At 40.0% G+C, this 15326-nt stretch overlaps 1 protein-coding gene across 4 annotated transcripts in view; it reads right to left on the bottom strand.

The window, feature by feature from the left end:
* Positions 1–15326, bottom strand: part of LDAH (lipid droplet associated hydrolase) — a 107600-nt gene that overhangs the window by 68374 nt on the left and 23900 nt on the right. For all 4 annotated transcript variants that reach the window (XR_004288008.1, XM_032353204.1, XM_032353205.1 and 1 more), the window contains exon 3: positions 9336–9479. Coding sequence is in view for 3 of the 4 variants with exons in the window: in XM_032353204.1 (XP_032209095.1) it covers positions 9336–9479 (144 nt within the window). In the remaining variant the exon portion in view is untranslated. The remainder of the gene's footprint in view (positions 1–9335; positions 9480–15326) is intronic.

Genomic DNA, 15326 nt, shown 5'->3' with positions numbered 1-15326 from the left:
GCTCTGTTTATTAAGAGAAAATAATTGAAGCAATTATGGCAAATATGGCAATTATGGCCAAGTGTTAACTATGAAGAGAAAATCAAGTAACAGAATCTTGGACTGCTACACAATTGTTTGTACTTCTCTACATTTAAGATTTTTTTCTCAAAATAAAAGAAAAAAATTTACTTAAGAATGCTTTGACATGATAATCCTACCTACCTTACATCAGTTTTATTGGGGAAATCACCATTGGCTTCCCCATTACTCTCAGTGGAATACAAAAGCCCCAAAGGACTTTATCTAGGGTTATACAAAACATCAGTGAAAGGGTAGATGAGAACTGTCCCTAAGTCTTTTTTTTTTAATTTTTTATTTTTTATTAACATATAATGCATTATTAGCCTGTCCCTAATTCTTTATGTTTATTTAATTCAATGATCCAAAGGCCTTCCTTTCATGACTGTACTCTGACTTTCCTACGCCAGTGTGAAAGCATACTCTCATAGTCTATGCCTCCACCGTCCCTGGCCCCCTTAGTATTTCTGCAAGCTCCTTGCATCTCAACATTGATGCAAGTGTCTTGGCTTTTATGGCGTGCGACACAGGTTGTGGTTAGGTTATGGTAGGTAGGCATCCTGTTTAAAACTGCTATCAAGCAAACAAAACTTTGTTTTGTTTTTTTGAAGATTTTATTTATTTATTTGACAGAGAGAGACAGGACAAGCAGAAGGGTAGAAGAAGGAAAAGCAGCCTTCCTGCTGAGCAGGGAGCCCCATGCGGGACTCAATCCCCGGACCCCAAGATCATGACCCGACTCAAAGGTAGTCACTTAACTAACTGAGCCACCCAGACGTCTCAAACAAACAAAACTTAGTAAATCCCAAACATGGTTTATAAAATATGTTTTATTATTATTCTCCCAATAGATGGTTAAAAACCAGGGTCATTAAAGTATGCTTTCCACTTGACAAGACCCAGTGCTCTGCTAAGGATTTCAGTGGGGAAAATACGGGAAAGGAGAAAGAGAGAGAGAGAGAGACAGAGAGATTAATTCAGCAAGGAGAACATAATGTTTATTGACTTAGCGAATAACAAAAGCCAAAGACATAAAAGTGTGAGGTGTAGTTTTGGACAGTGATGAGTTCCGTGGCTGTTTGTGGTTTATAGGGAGGGGGAAAAATGAGGTCGGAAAGGAAGGCCACAGCCAGATCAAGGAGGACACGATCATCAGCACGGAGTCTGAACTGCACTGTTGAGAGCCATGAGGAGATGCTGAGGCCCACGAAGACGGGGCAGCGAGCTGGCCGCTGTAACAGGACACTAACTGCCCTGCTCCTCTCCGTCCTGCTGCGCTTCTCACTTCTGTATTCCCTGAGCCTCTAACGATCTGCTGGGCTCTTCTTTTACTGCTCTGCCCTTTGTTGTTGTTGTTGTTTTTTTTTTTTTCCCCACCCACTTAGAGGCTTGTTTGCTTTCAGTGACTGTGAGCCCCTCCATTGACTGACGGACTGTCCCTGCCACGGGCTCTTCCAGCCGTTCCATTCTGCCTCCAGGTTCCTCTGCCAATCATGGTCCTGGCAAGAGAGAAAACCCGACTGTTTTTCTCTCTTTCCTTCTGTTTGAATACTGGAATGGGAGTGGTTTCTTGTTTCTTTGGATAAGCATGACCCGAATTCGTCATTAGTTGAAAGATTGTATAACTTTTTTAGGTAGTGTTTTATCAGCTGAAACCAAACCACTGTGATTTCTAGCTTTTATGTTACACTTTTCGAACAAATGACTTAAAATAGTTGATAATGAATCTGCCGTCAAATAAGCTGACTCTGTAGTAAATCAAAGCCAGAAAGAGTTTATACTTCTAATTCCTCACATTTTCTTTTCACACTTTTTTTGTCTTGAATCACCCCCTCCTGACACTGGTGAACATCTGTTCTCCCAATTATACTCAATTTATGATTGTGATAATGTGGTGCAACTAGAATATTATTTCCAACTGTTCATAATTTTAACATGTGCTAATATGAACCAAAACATACTTTCAACATTTGACGGGTGGCTACAGCTTATGTCCTCTCTCTCAGTGATTACATATTTTTCATACCGTATTTTGCATGTCAGAATACCTGTACGTGGAGCAATAATCTTGGATGATGTATAATCTGTCTGCCCTGCCTATACAAAGCAATCGAGCATAGCGTGCAAACATAACCTTCACTACATAAAACAGATGAAAGCAGAACTGTCTGGCTGAATGGGGGTGCTGGTGGGACCCAGAGCCCCACCTGCCCTTCGTAGAACTTTTGGGCTCCTCAGAACACAGATGGAAAGTCACTATCCTAAAAGGCAGTGACTAGAATATCTATTTCTTTGTAGACCCTTGTGGTACCCACACATAATAACCTAGTAGGTTGTCAATAAATCCTTGATGATGATGAGCTGCCCATTCAACCTCTCTAGAAAACCACAGCTTCCTTTGGCCCTCTGGTGGCCCTTTGGGCTACTGCCTCTAGATGGCACTGTTCTCATTAGGTAGCAAAGGGACGAGACTCCAATTACTAAGTTATTAACTCAGCAGTACAGAATAAGCATACTCAAAGTGATAAATAATGTCAATTTAAAATGAGAACGAAAGACACTTCCCAGAAATTCAAACACATAACAGATAATTTCAGCTGGTTTTCCTCAAGATCTTTGATAGCGGTTCTGAAAATATGGTCCTAGGACTAACTGCATCAACATGACCTGGGGATATTGTTAAAAACGCCAATTCTCAGATCCCACCCCACATCTACTAATCAGCATCGTGGGGTGCCACCCACTCGCTTGTGTTTTAATGAATCCTCCAGGTGATTCTGATACTTGCCAAAATTTGAGAAGCTTTGATCTACAGTTACCCTTTGAATCTATTTTCAACTTTCAAAGTTGTTCTTCCTGTTCAAATGCTTGATTTTTGTCTTCACTTAAGGGCTTACTGTGATAATGGAGTTGCCAATGCTCCCCCTAGATAATTCAGTACAGAGCTTCTCACCCAGGTTAAGAATGCAGGAATTAGACACATAACCTAGTCACCATTACATTACACAAAGATGTATTATCCTTCACTGTGTACCCTGAGGTTATTTTGACTATTTCCTAACTCCTTTTGACTTGGGCTTATCTCCTCTTCTGCCAGAGGAAAGGTAACAGGCCAGCAATAACAGACCAGCAGAGTTGGTGGCTTTTGGAGGTTTAACAAGTTAATCAAGTCTGTTTCTATCCATCTGTTGAGAGAGAGAGAGAGAGAGAGAGAGAGAGAGAACATGCTCACGTGAACAGGGCTGGGGCGGAGGGAGGGGAGGGAAAGGGAGAGAGAATCCCAAGCCAATTCCACACCCAGCACGGAGCCTGACCGGGCCTGATTTCACAACCTGTGATCATGACCAGAGCTGAAATCAAGAGTCAGACACCCAACTGACTAAGCCACCCAGGAGCCCCTCAAGTCTGTTTTCCATATATATATATATATATGGGAAACATATATATATATATATATTTTTTTTTTAAATAAAGATTTTATTTATTTGTCAGAGAGACAGAGAACACAGTAGGGGAGGCTGCAGGCAAAGGGAGAAGCAGGTTCCTTGCTGAGCAAGGATTCTGATGCAGACTCCATCCCAGGACCCTGGGATCATGACCTGAGCCAATGAACCAAAGGCAGACACTTAACCAACTGAGCCACCCACGTATCCCTCAAGTCTGTTTTCTAAGAAGAATTCTAACACCTCTGTTTTCCAAATACAACCTAAGATAGTGAAAACACACTCCCAAGCAAACATATACATTTCCTGATGAAGGAAAAACTATGGTATTGAGCCTAAAATTTTCTTTGGGCATATATTAAAAACTTAGAACAATAAAGATGCATCTTTTAAGCAGAGCAAGTATCTACTGCTCATTCTGTTCACCTTCAGTCACATTTCAATAAGATGGCTATTGAAATACATGTCTTTAAACTACATATTCAGTTTCACCTCATGACTGCTCTTAAAATCTTTCACTGCTAGGTAATCAATATTTACTTGTCTTTCAAAGTATACCCTAGTCGTTAAGCACAGTGTTAAAGACTCTCAAGTGAACCGCATTCATAGAGGGACACACACACACACACACACACACACACACTCATACTCATGCATGTGCATTAACACAGAGAAAAAGACACTTTGAGGTATTTATACAAGCATCTGCCATGAGCGGCACTGTTTCTTCTACACCCCATAACCCTGTTCCCCTATCAACCCCCGCAGGAAAAAGGTCACAAACCAGGTATAACTGGTGATCATAGAAGGACCAATATGAGAATTAGCTCACGGACTAACGAAATCTAACAACGGAGTATCATTAGCACTTCACATTAGCCACCTAAGATGACCGACAGGACTGAACACTGAACTAAACATTCCAAGTGCTGACTTCTTGTCCAGGTTTTGCCACTCACTAGCCCGTGATTTAGCCCTGTTGGGCCTTACTTTCCTTCCTTGAAAAATAACGGTTCAAAAAAGGATTTGATGTGGATATGTGAAATTCTATAGAATTTCTTTAAAGTTGTTTTTTTTAATAGTGGAAACTTCCAAACAACATAAAAGTAGAGAGAACAGTACAACAAGACTCACAAGTATCCATCATCCACTTTCTACAACTGTTTTTTTCTGCTTCACTGAAGTACGATTGTCAAATAAAAACAGTATGTACTTCGGTCGTACCACACAATTGTTTCTATGTGATGATTTAATATACGGATACACTGTGAAATGATTATGACAGTCAAATTAACATATCCATTATCTCATGTAGTGTACTGTAAGTGCCTGACATTCAACTTTTGAATGGGCCTCCATTTCAAAAGACATCCATCACGAATAAGCATATTGCCACCGGTATGACACAGCTACTAGAAAAACAACCAGACAGGGAACTAGGCCACCCCACCCCACCTGCGAAGGTACCTTTCAGAAAGCCTTGGGTAACTCAGATAACTGACTCCTTGTGTGACCGACTTCTTCCTTCCCAAGCCCTAATTCTGGCTTTTATGCCTCACATTAGCCAATAAAGAGAGAACCTGCAAAACCGTTGGGCACCCCACCCTCGGACTCGAACAAAGGCAGGGCCCCAGGTCTGTTCCACCTGCCAGGTACCCTCCAGAAACCGCAGGTAATAAATCTTTGTCCTCAAAGTTCCCTCATGGTTTCCTGAAGTGCATCCTGCAATCATAGTAAGAACCACAAGAGCCAGCCCAGCCATGAGTAAGGGCCCCCATGGAGGAAATGTCTGGGGAGCTCCCTACCAGTGTCCCGGGAAAGCACAGCAGGCACGCCTGATTGAGGTCACTGCCATCAGGAGGCTTGGGATGGAGGAACTAACTACCTTTTCTCTTTTTTCTGTGATGGTGAGAACACGAAGATCTATAAATTTCTATTACACAATATAGTATTAGTAACTATAACCATCATGTTATATATCAGATCCCCAGAACTTATTCATCTTACAACTGAAAGTCTCTACCCTTTGACCAACATCTCCCCATTTCTCCCATCCCTCAAATCCTGGCAACGCTCTGATTCTATTAGTTTGTTGACTTTTTTTTTATTCCACATATAATTGAGATCATACAGTTGTTTGTCTTCCTGTGTCTGGCTTATTTCACTCCGCATAATATCCTCCAGGTTTATCCATGCTGTTGAAAATGGCAGGATTTCCTTCTTTTTTTATAGCTGAGTAATATCGCATTGTGCCTGCACATTTGTGTGTGTGTGCGCATGTGTGTGTATACATTTTCTTTATTCAACCATTAACAGACACTTAAGTAACTTGTTTCCATACCTTGGAATGATCCATATACTGTGAATAACGCTACAAGGAATACGGGTGTTCAGATCTCTCTCCGGGATACTGATTTCATTTCCTTTAGCTACAGATCCAGAAGTGGGATTATTGGGTCATATGCAAGTTCTATTTTTATTTTTTGAGGAGCTTCCATATTGTTTTCCATAATGGTTGTACCAACAGTGCACGAGTTCCCTTTTCCCCACACCCTTGCCAATACTTGTTATTTTTTTGTCTTTTTAATAACAGTCATCGGAACAGGTGTGAAGTGAGTCTCATGTTCCTGCTGGCCATCTGTATGTTTTCTTTGGAAATATTTGCCCATTTTAAAATCAGAACTATTAAGTTTTGTTTTGTTTTGTTTTTTCTATTGAGGTATATGAGTTCCTTATATATTTTGGGTCAGATAGATGTTTTACAAATATTTTCTCCCTTTCCATAGATTATCTTTTCATTTTGTTGATTGTTTCCTTTGCTTTGCAGAAGATTTTTAGTTTAACACAGTCCCAATATTTATTTCTGCTTTTGTTACCTGTTCTTCGGTGTCATGCTCAAAAAATCACTGTCTAGTCCAGTGTCAAGGAGCTTTTCCCCTATGTTTTCTTCTAGGAGGTTTTTGATTTCCAGTCCTAAATTTAAGTTATTTAATCCATTTTGAATTAATTTTACACATATTTCTGTTTATTCTCTTGCATGTGGATATTTAGTTTTCCTAACACCATTTACTGAAGATACTATCTCTTTCTCCATTGTGTATTCTTGGAGCCCCCATCAAAGATTAATTGGCTCTATACATGTGTATTTATTTCTGGGCTCTTTGTTCTGTTCCACAGGTTTGTTTTTATGCCAGTGCTATACTGTTTTGATTACAGCTTTGCTAGATAGTTTGAAATCAGGAAGTACGGTGCCTTCAGTTTTTTTCTTCTTTCTCAAGATTATATTGGCTATTTGGTGACTTTAATGATTCCATATGAGTTTTGGGATTCTTTTCTATTTCTCTGAAAAATGCCACAACTGGAATTTTGGTGGGAATTCATACAGGGGTCGCACTGAATCTACAGATCTATAACTCTAAATGGAAGATAATTAGGGCAGTACACAAGGTAGTAGAGGGGGCAGTAGAACTCTCGAGTAGCTGAAGTATGGAAGTATGCTTCTATGATGGCTCGCCAAGGGCCTGAGCACTGACATAGGAAGCTGTGAGCAGAAAGGAGTAGAGAGTTTTCTGAGATGAGGGTAATCTGACATGAGATGCCTTACAGAGGAGATACAGGAAGTCTGGCCAGTGACATTACCTAACCATAAACAATTTAAGTGCAACAAATGTGTTCTAAGTACAGGTGTATTTTTTTCCTAAATGCTAGTGAAGAGGCATGTACACAGCAGGTACTCAAAAATGACTAAATTAAGTGAAACTGGGGGGAAAAAAGGAGATTCAATTCTGTTCTCAAGAGCTGGTATCTGATGTTAAAATCAATTTAAAGTTACCGCAGGATTTTGGAACCAGAACTAAGATTTCAGGAAGCTGACTACAGTTCTACATGTGAGAAGTAAGAGGAGAGATCAAGAACTGGGGAGTTGCGGGGCGCCTGGGTGGCTTTCAGTTAAGTGTCTGACTCTGTATTTTGGGTCAGGTCATGATCTCATGGGTTATGAGACTAAGCTGGGCATCTGCGCAGGATGTGGAGTATGTGGAGCCTGCTTAACTTTCTCTCTCCTTCTTCACTCCCCACCCCCACCGGCTTGTGCTCTCGGAGCGCTCCTTATTTCTCTCAAAAAAAAAAATAGGTAAAAAAAAAAGAATCAGGGAATTAAGATGTTCCCAGTGAGGTGACACACAGAGTCACCTAAGTTGAAGGCAGACACTTAACTGACTAAGCCTTAAAATTCTTTTTTTTTTTAAAAGATTTTATTTATTTATTTGACAGAGAGAGATCACAAGTAGGCAGAGAGGCAGGCAGAGAGAGAGAGGAGGAAGCAGGTTCCCCGCGGAGCAGAAAGCCCGATGCGGGACTCGATCCCAGGACCCTGAGATCGTGACCTGAGCCGAAGGCAGCGGCTTAACCCACTGAGCCACCCTATATTAAAGCCCTGACTGCCATGACGGTACTGGGAGATAGGACCTTTGAGAGTTAATTAGGATTAAATAATAAGGGTGGGGCCCTCATGATGGGATTAGTGGCCTCATAAGGAGAGAGATCAGACAGCATCCTGGAGCACATGAAATCCTTCTCTCTCTGTCTCAGTCATATGTAAGACTCAAAGAAAACCAGGCCATCTGCAAGCCAGGAGGAGGGCTCTCCCCAGAACCTAACCATGCTGAAACCCTAATGCTGGCCTGTAGCCTCCAGGCTATAAGAAAATAAACTCATATTAATCAAGCTACCTAATTTACAGTTTCTTTCACAGCAATGATAAAAAGCAAAATATAAATACCAAATTACTTTTTTAAATTCCAGTAATTTTTTTTAACAAGTTTTGTTCTAAAGAATGGTTTCGATTTATAGAGAATTTGACCAGATTAGTACAGAGAGTTCCCATATCACCTGTTCGTTTCTCCCTCCCTCCCCACACATGGTATCCACTATTAGATGCTCAGTAAGATGCTCATACCATAGGAGAGGCATACCAGATCCAGGAGCAAACCGGAGCCACAGCCACCTCTCTTCCACCTCAAATTAACTAAGGGTCATGCTTAGGACAAAAGCCCCTTGAATGGAAGGCCTACAGAGAAGTGAAGTTATAGATTTCTTTTTTAGAAGAGTGAGCATGTTGAATTTTCATACATTAGAAGCAGGTAATTTGCAGCCACCTAGTGCTACTTTCTCCACTTAAAGGCCTCCAGGAGTCTACCAATGCAGTCATGGCTCTCTCCCCAGCTCCGAGGTTCCTCTAGGTCTGGCCTTGCCCAGCACCAGGAGACCTACTGAATCTCCCCCTCTGCTGTGCTATGTCTTCTGCGTGTTACACCTCTGCACACACCCTAACCCCCAGATCCAAATTCTACTCAACTGTTGGAACCCATCCCCTCCACAAAGTCTTTTCAGACCCATACTGTGTTCTTTCCTTCGTTACTCCTCAAATAGCCACATGATCAGCAGGTCAGAGTTGATCATTGAATCATTCTCTAAATGTTCGTGTACGAGCCTCTTTAGAATAAGGACCATGGATCATATTTTTTCTCCACCAATCCTCTTAAGTACAGCCCTGGAAATACAGTGTTTGATCAATAAATATATTTGATTACTAGTCAGTCCACAGACAGGGCAAGTTTTAGACAACTGCTTGATCTACTCAATCTTTCAGAGAAAACTACCTGCAGAAAATGAAAAGGGCTCTAAAAATCCTGAAACTACTGAAACGTGGCAGCCTGGGCCCAATGCCACAAGCAGAGGTTTCCAGTGGTATAACTCTTAACCCTAGCTGAATTTCTAGACCCGTGAACACCCACTCGCTAGAGAGGAAAACAGATGTTAATTAAGACATACCGTCTGAAGTTGTAAGAATCTTCTTGCCTTTGGGGACGAAAGCATGCCCAGCATGACTGATAACCCAAACCGGAAAGCGTCCGTTTATTGAGGAGTACAAAGCCTTTGCAAATGGCACATAAAAGGCAGAAAAACCTGGATTACCTAAAAAAAGAAACACAGAGTTAGCTTAGTTAAGTAAGGCAACACAGAGTTTTAGTTTCGTTAACTAAAGCAATAAACTCACGCAAGATATGCAGACTGGAAAAGAAGGATCTATTTGACCTCACGCTTTCTTCTACAAATCTACTAATATTTATACATACAATTCAATTTTAATAGCCTTTTTATCTTAAATCTGGGAATGATAACTCAGAAAATTTCTGCTCCTGCTTTGTTCCCCAACGGTTTGAAGATGAATTCTTCCTCCCTATTCCTCAGCTTAGTAAATGGAACCACCAATCCTAAACCAAATAAATACTCAAGTCCTAACACCAGAAGTCACTCTTGGTTTCTCCCTGTTTTTCACAACCAGTTCACCAATTAGTCCTGTTAACTTTGTTTCCAAAAATAGATCTCACGTCTTATGCATCTCATGTCTCTCCCTTAGTGTTATCACGGAGTTTCCTACAGCAGCCTCCTCATGGGACTTCTATCTACTCCTGTCCACTGGGAGCCCATTCTGCAGGGTACCCAGAGAGATACCTTCAAACTTCAAATCAACTCATAGCAGTATCCTATTTACACCCCTCTCAGTGGCTTCCCATTACCAGCCTAGTAGTCCAAGGTCATTAATCCTGTCTCGAAAGGCCTTCACGATTTTACTGTGCTCAGTTAGCAAGTTGCATGAGAACATATCAGTGTAAGAATCATTCACAAAGAGTACTTTGAGGAGTCTACTGAGGTTCCGTTGTCATTTATCACAAGGACTTAGATTATAAGCAGATGTACAGTTTGACCTTTTGGGAAAAAGACCACCAACTAATACATACAGACTTTTCTTGTGTATACACAGAAGGTATTTTTGACATAGGTTTGCTATAGAGAAATGGAATGAATAATGAATGACCTTTTAGAAAAAGAGTCAATCTGATACATCTTCAGGGGGAAAAGACAGTGAGATGGGGTTTTCATCTTGCAATCATCATCCGTATAATGCTTTCATAGATACTGGTCCATTTCCATCAATGCCAATTTTCCAATCAATTTATTATTTCTTCATCCTATTAGGTTTTCTCCTCTTTGCAATTCCACAGACACGGTTTTGCTGCACTGATAAAACTTCTGCCACCCTTGTTAAAAAACACGGATTTATTTCTTCATGACCTGCCTCTGTCAGTTCCTAGACAGGCCAAGAAGCAAAGTGGTGGAGGGCACAGACTCTGGAGCCTGATTGTGTGAGGCGGAATCCTGGCTTTGCTATTTACCAAGTGTGTGACCTTCGGAAAGTTATCTAACCTCTCTGGGCCTTAGCATCTTCGTCCACAAGATGAGGATAATAATCAACTACATCATGTGAGAACTAAGTGAACTGATGTATACAAAGAACTTAAACACCGCTTGATACACAAGTGCTGCAGAAATGCTAGCTACTGACTTAATATGTCTAGCCATGATATGTAATAAATGGTCTTAGCACTCTTACTGCTATTTTGCTTCTGTTGCATTCTCACCTACTGACCCAAGTTCCAATATCTTTTTGTTACTGTACTAGTGTCATCTTTGTGAAATAGCCTAGAAACTTCCTCAAAGGCAGCAGTATGCTCTCTGGCCAGCTGAGTGGTCACAGCGCAGCTTGAGGAGGAAGAGGAGAGGAGGGGTGTGGTGTGTAGCACTGGGCTGCAACATCTGTGGTGGATGGGGACTGCATTGCTTCATGTTTTGTATCTAAATCTTCAATAAGTTTGAAATATTTTTTAGAATAAAGGACAAAGTAGCAATCCAACTTCTTTCCAAGTGATTAGCAAAGTGTCCCAAGACCATTTATAATATAATCCACTCTTTCTGCATTGATTTGAAATGTCTTTTACATTAGCTTGCTAATTCTAATTCCAAATTCTAATTCCAATTCTAATTCTAATTCCAAATAATTCCATTTATCTTTTTCCTTTTCTCCTCTGCCAGTGCCACACTGTCTTGATCACTACCTCAGTATTTATTTATATTAATTAATTAATTAATATTTATTTTATTTATATTTTAATGTTTCAGTAACTGGCAGGGCAAATCCCTTCTTTTAATTTCCACCCCCTAAATTTTCTAGGCTGATCTCATAGCCTTTAGAATTATTTTCACCAGCTTCAATTTTTAAAAATCTTTTTGGAATTCTGACTGAAATTTCATCTCATTTATACATTAATTGAGAAAGATTTGATTTTTTTACCTTACTGATTATAATCTTCTAGGAATGCATCATGTTTTACTCAAATGTTTTGTCTCTCAGCAAAGTTTTACAGTGGTTTTCATATGGCTAGAAAATAAGTCCACATTTTATTTTAAAAAAATTATTTATCTATTTATTTGAGAGAAGGAGGGGGAGAGAGAGAGAGAGAGAGAGGAAGAGGAGGGGGAGTGGGGGAAGGAGAGAAATTCTGAAGAAGATTCCCTGCTGAGTGAGGATCCTGATGCAAGGCTCAATCTCATTACGCTGAGATCAGGACCTGAGCTGAAATCACAAGTAGGATGCTCAACTACCTGAGCCACCCAGGTGCCCCTAGTCCACATTTCAAAGTTTTGTATCTTATTACATGCCAGGCAGCATTTAAGTGTTTTGCATGTACTAACTCATTTAGTCCTCCCGTAAGGTAGTACTATTCCTATTTCCATTGTCTGGATAAGGAAACTGAGGCACAAGGAAGATAAACAGCTTGACCAAGACCACACAGATGGTAAGTGCTCAATAAATATGTGATGGCTACAAGAGGATACAAAAGAAAATAGTAATAATGAATTTTAAAAAGAGCATAAATTATCTGGCTTAGGATCTTCTGTATAACTTGTAGTTAATCTTACAAAGGCCCACAAAGTACCTGGCATTATCATTAGGGTTAATGCCTGGCAATCACTTGCATGATATCTGACACACAGTACATGCTGAATAAATGGTAGCTATTACTGCTAGTATTATTATTACATATTTTTAAAAAATTAGTTTTATTAACATATAATGTATTATTTGCCCGAAGGGTACAGGTCTGTGAATTATCAGGCTTACACATTTCACAGCACTCACCATAGCACATACTCTCTCCAATGTCCATAACCCAACCACCCTCTCCCTACCCACTTCCCCCTGGCAACCCTCAGTTTGTTGTGTGAGATTAAGAGTCTCTTATGATTTGTCTCCCTGATCCCATCTTATTTCATTTTTGCCTTCCCTAACCCCCACAACCTCCCACCCTGATCAGAGAGATCATATGATAATTGTCTTTCTCTGATTGACTTATTTGACTCCATAATACCCTCTAGTTTCATCCACATCACTGCAAATGGCAAGATTTCATTTCTTTTGATGGCTGCATAGTATTCCATTGTATATATATAGGAGCTCTTCTTTATCCATCCATCTGTTGATGGACATCTAGGTTCTTTCCATAGATGGCTATTGTGGACATTGCTGCTATAAACATTCAGGTGCACGTGCCCCTTCGGATCACTACATTTGTATCTTTAGGGTAAATACCAGTAGTGCGATTGCTGGATTGTAGGGTAGCTCTATTTTCAACGTTTTGAGGAACCTCCATACTGTTTTCCAGAGTGGCTGCACCAGTTTGCATTCCCACCAACAGTGTAGGAGGGTTCCCCTTCTCTGCATCCTCACCAACACCTATCATATCCGGAATTGTAAATTTTAGACATTCTGACTGGTGTGAGGTGGTATCTCATCATGGTTTTTGATTTGTATTTCCCTGATGCCGAGAGATTTTGAGCACTTCTTCATGTGTCTGTTGGCCATTGGATGTCTTCTTTGGAGAAATGTCTGTTCATGTCTTCTGCTCATTTTTTGATTGGATTATTTGTTCTTTGGGTATTGGATTTGGTAAGTTCTTTATAGATTTTGGATACTAGCCCTTTATCTGATATGTCATTTGAAAATATCTTCTCCCATTCTGTCCACTGTCTTTTGGTTTTGTCGACTGTTTCCTTTACCGTGCAAAAGCTTTTGATCTTGATGAAGTCCCAATAGTTCATTTTTGCCCTTGCTTCCCTTGCCTTTGGCAATATTTCTAGGAAGAAGTTGCTGCGGCTGAGGTTGAAGAGGTTGCTGCCTGTGTTCTCCTCAAGAATTTTGATGGATTCCTGTCTCACATTGAGGTTGTTCGTCCATTTTGAGTCTATTTTTTTGTGTGGTGTAAGGAAATGGTCCAGTTTCATTTTTATGCATGTGGCTGTCCAATTTTCTCAACACCATCTGTTGAAGAGACTGTCTTTTTTCCATTGAACATTTTTTCCTGCTTTGTCAAAGATCAGTTGACCATAGAGTTGAGGGTCTATTTCTGGGCTCTCTATTCTGTTCCATTGATTTATGTGTCTTTATGTGCCAGTACCATACTGTCTTGATGATGACAGCTTTGTAACAGAGTTTGAAGTATGGAATTGTGATGCCACTAACTTTGGCTTTCTTTTTCAACATTGCCCTGACTATTCAGGGTCTTTTCTGGTTCCATATAAATTTTAGGATTATTTGTTCCATTTCTTGGGAAAACACTGATAGTATTTTGATAGGGATTGCATTAAATGTATAGATTGCTTTAGGTAGCATAGACATTTTCACAATATTTCTTCTTCCAATCCATGACAATGGAACGTTTTTCCATTTCTTTGTGTCTTCCTCAATTTCTTTCATGAGTACTTTATAGTTTTCTGAGTACAGCTTCTGTGCCTCTTTGGTTAGGTTTATTCCTAGGTATCTTATGGTTTGGGGTGCAATTATAAATGGGATTGACTCCTTAATTTCTCTTTCTTCTGTCTTGCTGTAGGTGTATGGAAATGCAATGTATTTCTGTGCATTGATTTTATATCCTGACACTTTACTGAATTCCTGTACAAGTTCTAGCAGATTTGGGGTGGAGATTTTTGGGTTTTCAATAAAGTATCATATCATCGGCAAAAAGTGAGAGTTTGACTCCTCAACTTGTTTGTTGGGAGATTTTTAACTCACTGAGCCACCCAGGTGCCCCATGTTTGTTGGGAGATTTTTGATGACTGCTTCAATCTCCTTACTGGTTATGGGTCTATTCAGGTTTTCTATTTCTTCCTGGTTCACTTTTGGTAGTTTATACATCTCTAGAAATCCATCCATTTCTTCCAGATTGTCAAATTTTCTGGCATACAGTTGCTCACAATATGTTATTGTATTTGTATTTCTTTGGTGTTGGTTGCGATTGCTCCTCTTTCATTCATGATTTTATTAATTTGGGCCCTTTCTCTTTTCTTTTTGATAAGTCTGACCAGGGGGTTATCAATCTTATTAATTCTTTCAAAGAAACAGCTCCTGTTTTGTTGATTTGTTCTACTGTTCTTTTTGTTTCTATTTCATTGATTTCTGCTTTGGTCTTTATTATTTTACTTCTCAAGCTGGGTTTAGGGTTTCTTTCCTGTTCATTCTCCAGCTCCTTGAAGTGTAGGGTTAGGTTGTGTACTTAAGACCTTTCTTATTTCTTGAGAAAGGCTTGTATTGTTACATACTTTTCTCTCAGGACTGCCTTTGTTTTGTCCTAAAGATTTTGAACCGTTGTGCTTTTATTTTTATTTGTTTCCATGAATTTTTAAAAATTCTTCTTTAATTCTCTGGTTGACCCATTCATTCTTTAGCAGGATGCTCTTTAGCCTCCATGTATTTGAGTTCTTTCCACCTTTCCTCTTGCGATTGAGTTCTAGCTTCAGAGCATTGTGGTCTGAAAATACACAAGGAATGATCCCAGTCTTTTGGTACTGGTTGAAGCCTGATTTGTGACCCAGGACGTGATGTATTCTGGAGAATGTTCTATGTGCACTAGAAAAATGTGTATT

This window comes from Mustela erminea, chromosome 7, assembly GCF_009829155.1.
Source record: "Mustela erminea isolate mMusErm1 chromosome 7, mMusErm1.Pri, whole genome shotgun sequence".
NCBI lineage: Eukaryota > Metazoa > Chordata > Mammalia > Carnivora > Mustelidae > Mustela > Mustela erminea.
The sequence above is the reverse complement of the archived record's forward strand: the minus strand, read 5'-3'. Positions and strand labels throughout refer to the sequence as shown.